The sequence below is a fragment of the Rhinopithecus roxellana genome, chromosome 4, assembly GCF_007565055.1.
Source record: "Rhinopithecus roxellana isolate Shanxi Qingling chromosome 4, ASM756505v1, whole genome shotgun sequence".
In the NCBI taxonomy this organism is placed as follows: Eukaryota; Metazoa; Chordata; class Mammalia; order Primates; family Cercopithecidae; genus Rhinopithecus; species Rhinopithecus roxellana.
Window position 1 is genome coordinate 22,880,644 of NC_044552.1, and position 5,526 is coordinate 22,886,169.

The window sequence follows — 5,526 nt, forward strand, 5'->3', positions numbered from 1 at the left end:
AATTGCTTTTTCTTCTTTATTTTTCAGGTTTAAAAAAATACTAGGTGTTCCAATAAAATATGCACACTACTTAGATGTAGATACTTCCTAAAAACAGGAAGTGCATGAGCACTGGTGAGGGGCATTGTGACTGCATTGAACACTTGCAACTTTGAGGTGAATGAATGCACTGGCTCCTGGTTGCAACATACAATAACACATTGTGCTACTTTGTATTGAGGAGATGTCCTGGACTCACACAGAAACTCAGGGCTATAGAATGAAGGTAATTTTAGAATACAACAAGATACAGATACATAGTCTGGGAAAGCAAAACTTAGGAGCTCTGCGAGTTGTCAGTTGTAATGCATTTAGACACATTTACATATCAAGGGGACAAAGTAACATTTTTTACACATAAGATTCCTGATAATTCAGGGGTTACCAAGATTCTACTACTCACTGCAGCTAATAAAAAGGAAACTGGTCTCCGTTCTATTTCATATGCTCAGCTACGACTTTTCCAGAGAAGGAAGAGGAGGAGGAGGACGAGGAGGAGGAGGAAGGAGAAAAAAGAGGAAGAGGAGGAGAAGGAGAAGAAGGAGAGGAAGAAGAGGAAGAAGAAGGAGGAGGAGGGGGAGGAGGAGGAGGAGGAAAAGGAGGAGGAGAAGAAGAAGAAACTGTCTCTATACCTTCATTCTCAGGACAAGTTCATTCTCTGGCACCAAGCTCCTTGGGGTGAGTTTTCTTCCAAAAGAGTCCAGGGGAGTCCAGGTATGGAGTGGGAGGCAGAAAGTTCAGTCAAGGGACGGAGATTTCGGAATGAGAACTGAAGGGAGATGGACTCGGTCCGTGCCGAAGGTTTCTCACTGGTTTCTCAGTCCCCGGGCGAAGACCCAGGGAGACAGTGAGATACACCCTACACAGTAGGAGGAGGGTGAGGGCAAAGTCCCAGGGCCCCAGGAGTGGCTCTCAAGGGCTCAGGCCCCGAGGCGGCGTCTGGGGTGGGGAGGCTCAGTATTGAGAATTCCCCATCTCCCCAGAGTTTCTCCTTCTCTCCCAACCCGTGCCAGGTTCCTCTTCCTGGATACTCATAACGCGGCCCCATTTCTCACTCCCATTGTGTGCGGAGTTTCTAGAGAAGCCAATCAGTGTCGCCGCGTTCCGGTTCTAAAGTCCCCATGCACCCTACGGGACTCAGATTCTCCCCAGACGCGGAGGCTGGGGTCATGGCGCCCCGAACCCTCCTCCTGATGCTCTCAGGGGCCCTGGCCCTGACCGAGACCTGGGCGGGTGAGTGCGGGGTCGGGAGGGAAAGGGTCTCTGCGGGGAGCAGCGAGAGGCCGGTACCGCTGGGGCGCAGGACCTGGGGAGTTGTGCCCGGAGGAAGGTCGGACGGATCTCAGCCCCTCCTCGTCCCCAGGCTCCCACTCCTTGCGGTATTTTAGCACCGCTGTGTCGCGGCCTGGCCGCAGGGAGCCTCGGTACAGGTACATCGCGGTGGAGTACGTGGACGACACGCAGTTCCTGCGGTTCGACAGCGACGCCGCGATTCCGAGGATGGAGCAGCGGGCGCCGTGGGTGGAGCAAGAGGGACCGCAGTATTGGGAGCGGACCACAGGGTACGCCAAGGCCAACGCACAGACTGACCGAGTGGCCCTGAGCAACCTGCTCCTCCGCTACAACCAGAGCGAGGCCGGTGAGTGACCCCGACCGGGGGCGCGGGTCACGACCACTCCCCATCAGCCACGGACCTTCCGGGTCCCTCAGAGTCTCCGGGTCCGAAATTCACTGTGAGGCTGCGGGACCCGCCCAGACCGTCCACCAGGGAGAGTCCCAGGCGCCTTTACCGGGTTTCATTTTCAGTTTAGGCCAAAATCCCAGCGGGTTAGGCGGAGAGAGGGCGCGGCTAGCTGGACGGGGCTGACTGCAGGGATCGGGCCAGGGTCTCACACCCTCCAGGGAATGAACGGCTGCGACATGGGCCCCGACGGACGCCTCCTCCGCGGGTATCACCAGCACGCCTACGACGGCAAGGATTACATCTCCCTGAACGAGGACCTGCGCTCCTGGACCGCCGCGGACACGGTAGCTAGGATCACCCAGCGCTTCTATGAGGCAGAGGAATATGCAGAGGAGTTCAGGACCTACCTGGAGGGCGAGTGCCTGGAGTTGCTCCGCAGATACCTGGAGAACGGGAAGGAGACGCTACAGCGCGCAGGTACCAGGGGCCATGGGCGCCTTCCCCATCTCCTGTAGATCTCTTGGGATGGCCTCGCACAAGGTGGGGAGGAAAGAGGGATTAATGCTAGAATATCGCCCTCTCTCTGGTCCTGAATGGGAAGAATCTTTCTGGCTTTCCAGATCCTGTACCAGAGAGTGACTGTGAGAGTCCACCCTGCTCTCTGGGACAATTAAGGGATAAAGTCTCTGAGGGAATGAAGGGAAGACAGTCCCTGGAATACTGATCCGCGATCCCCTTTGAGCCCTCCAACAGCCTTGGGCCCCCTGACTTTTCCTCTCAAGCTTTGTTCTCTGCACACTGAATGTGTGTGGGGCTCTGATTCCAGCTCTTCTGAGTCCCTTGGCCTCCACTTAGGTCAGGGCCAGAAGTCCCTGCTCCCCCCTCAGAGACTCGAACTTTCCAAGGAATAGGAGATTTTCCCAGATGCCTGTGTCCAGGCTGGTGTCTGGGTTCTGTGCTCCCTTCCTCACCCCAGGTGTCCTGTCCATTCTCAGGACGGTCACATGAGCACTGCTGGGGTTTCTCATGAGGAAGGCAAAGTACTTGAATTTTCTGACTCTGCTCAGATCCTCCAAAGGCACACGTTGCCCACCACCCCATCTCTGACCGTGAGGCCACCCTGAGGTGCTGGGCCCTGGGCTTCTACCCTGCGGAGATCACACTGACCTGGCAGCGGGACGGGGAGGAACAGACCCAGGACACGGAGCTCGTGGAGACCAGGCCTGCAGGGGATGGAACCTTCCAGAAGTGGGCAGCTGTGGTGGTGCCTTCTGGAGAGGAGCAGAGATACACGTGCCATGTGCAACACGAAGGGCTGCCCCAGCCCCTTACCCTGAGATGGGGTAAGGAGTGAGACGGGGTAAGGAAGGGGATGAGGGGTCGCGTCTCTTCTCAGGGAAAGCAGGAGCCCTTCTGCAGAGTCAGGGCTGAGGCCTGGGGTCAGGGGCCCTCACCTTCTTCTCCTTTCCCAGAGCCATCTTCCCAGTCCACCATCCCCATCGTGGGCATCAGTTGCTGGCCTGGCTGTCCTAGCAGTTGTGGTCACTGGAGCTGTGGTTGCTGCTGTAATGTGGAGGAGGAAGAGCTCAGGTAGGGAAGGGGTAAGAGGCGGAGTCTGAGTTTTCTTGTCCTACTGGGGTTGCAAGCCCCAGGTAGAAGTGTGTCCTGCCTCGTTACTGGGAAGCACCATCCACACACACAGGCCTACCCAGCCTGGGCCCTGTGTGCCAGCTCTTACTCATTTGTAAAGCACTTGTGAAAATGAAGGACAGATTCTTCACTTCAATGATTGTGGTGGTGGGGACCTGATTCCCAGCAGTCACAAATCACAGGGGAAGATCTCTGCTGATGACAGACCTCAGGAGGGCAGTTGGTCCAGGACCCACATCTGCTTTCATCGTATTTCCTGATGAAGTAAATGTGTAATCTGCAGTTACACATTTCTGGAAACTTCTCTGGGATCAACAACTAGGAGGTTGCTCTAGGACCTTATGGCCCTGGCTCCTTTCTGGCCTCTCACAGGACATTTTGTTTCCCACAGATAGAAACAGAGGGAGCTACTCTCAGCCTGCAAGTAAGTGTGAAGGAGGCTGATCCCTGAGATTGTTGCGGTATTGGTCAGGAGCCCATGAGGGAGCTCACCCACCCCACAGTTCCTCTAGCCACATCTGTGGGCTCTGACCAGGTCCTGTTTTTGCTCTACCCCAATCATTGACAGTGCCCAGGGCTCTGGTGTGTCTCTCACAGCTAATAAAGGTGACACTCCAGGGCAGGGGCCCTGATGTGAGTGGGGTGTTGGGAGGAACAGAGGGGACTCAGCTGTGCTATGGGGTTTCTTTGACTTGGATGTCTTGAGCATGAAATGGGCTGTTTAGAGTGTGACCCATCACTGTGACTGATGTGAATTTGTTTATGAATATTTTCTCTATAGTGTGAGACAGCTTCCTTGTGTGGGACTGAGAAGCAAGACTTGTTCATGCCTCCCTTTTGTGACTTCAAGAAGCCTGAATTCTCTCTCTGCAAAGGTGTCCAAATGTGTCTTCACCCCTGTTAGCATAATGTGAGGAGGTGGGGAGACCAGCCTACCCCACATGTCCACCATGACCCCCTTCCCTGCACTACCCCATGTTTCTACCCAATTACCTTTCCTGTTCCAGAGACACTGGGGCTCGGATGTCTTTATCTCTGTCTCAACTTCATGGTGTACTGAGCTGCAACTTCCTGCTTCCCTATTAAAATTAGAATCTGAGTATAAATTTACTTCTTTAAATTCTTGCCATGAGAGGTTGATGAGTTAATTAGAGGAGGAGATTACTAACATTTGAGAGACAAAATAAATGGAAGACCTGAGAACCTTCTAGAGTCTAGTGTTTCCTGTGCTGATCTGTTGCAGGGTAGGAGAGTAGATGGGGCTGTGCCGGGTGGGTACTCAGGCCACTGTGGGCTTTATCTGGTCACTGCTCAGCCAGGTCATCTTTGCTGCTCTAGTGGCCTTAGGTCCTACAGCAGAACCTTTCCCAGCAGGACCTGTGATCTCAGGGACTCAAATGTTATTTAGGGCAGTCCCTAGCACACAGAAGTCCTTGTGGTATCAAGAGACTGATTTTTCAGACCTGTCCAGCACTTGCCCTCCTTCCAGGCTCTTTCCTGGATTGTATTTTCCATCTTTTCACCAGCCTTCTTATAGGAACCAGATTGTGACATTTGCAGTAGAGGAGGGGTCCCATAGTTTCTCATCATAGGTAACTTTCTGTTGGAAGCTCCTCTTCTGCTCTCCTACTCTTCTTCCTGCCCTGAGGTGTAGTAATCCTAGCGCTGGCTCCAGTCCAAACTCATGGATTTGTAAAGCAGAGTCTTAATTTAGATTCACATGTAGTTGGAAAATTGGACTTATAAGCCTAAAATTATCTTTCCTGAAGAGAGAAATGTGGTTGTGTGCTGCAGTGTGCAGGAGGGTTGGTGTGGGAGGAGGAATGAGGGGAGGGAGGACACTCAAACAGCACTGGTGACAAAAGCACTGGTGGCATTGATATCAGTGTGAGAGGATGTTGTGCTGTAGCTGCCACAAACAGCTGTAGCAGCCACAAAATAGCATTTGGCTTGAGGCTACATTAATAAAGACATTGCCTTTTGGATAGGGAGGTACTCTACGGTGAGCTTTCATTGAACTGACATTTGTTATCTGCTAGGTATATGACGGTTTTGCATTTGGAAAACATCTTTAAACTAAAAACAAAAATTTCTGGCCTTGTGGCACATATGTTCTAGAGAGAAGAGGCAGACGCAACTATAAGCAGAGTACG

General features: G+C 52.9%; 1 protein-coding gene across 1 annotated transcript; it reads left to right on the plus strand.

The window, feature by feature from the left end:
- The first annotated feature begins 634 nt into the window (after positions 1 to 634).
- On the plus strand, positions 635 to 4,585 carry LOC104676771 (mamu class I histocompatibility antigen, alpha chain F). The gene is made up of 8 exons (XM_030928080.1): positions 635 to 717; positions 1,053 to 1,272; positions 1,403 to 1,678; positions 1,925 to 2,200; positions 2,791 to 3,066; positions 3,196 to 3,313; positions 3,765 to 3,797; positions 4,155 to 4,585. The coding sequence occupies exons 2-7, from the start codon at positions 1,161 to 1,163 to the stop codon at positions 3,766 to 3,768; spliced, it is 1,062 nt and encodes a 353-aa protein (XP_030783940.1). The 5' UTR covers positions 635 to 717; positions 1,053 to 1,160; the 3' UTR covers positions 3,769 to 3,797; positions 4,155 to 4,585.
- The last annotated feature ends 941 nt before the right edge of the window (positions 4,586 to 5,526 follow it).

What these genes read in the sequence shown, in the direction of transcription:
- LOC104676771 (XM_030928080.1), top strand. Translation starts at nt 1,161, where the DNA reads ATGCACCCTACGGGACTCAGATTCTCCCCAGACGCGGAGGCTGGGGTC. An exon ending in CCTGACCGAGACCTGGGCGG is followed by an intron (nt 1,273 to 1,402) that starts GTGAGTGCGGGG and finishes CCTCGTCCCCAG; the next exon opens with GCTCCCACTCCTTGCGGTAT. An exon ending in GCCCCTTACCCTGAGATGGG is followed by an intron (nt 3,067 to 3,195) that starts GTAAGGAGTGAG and finishes CTCCTTTCCCAG; the next exon opens with AGCCATCTTCCCAGTCCACC.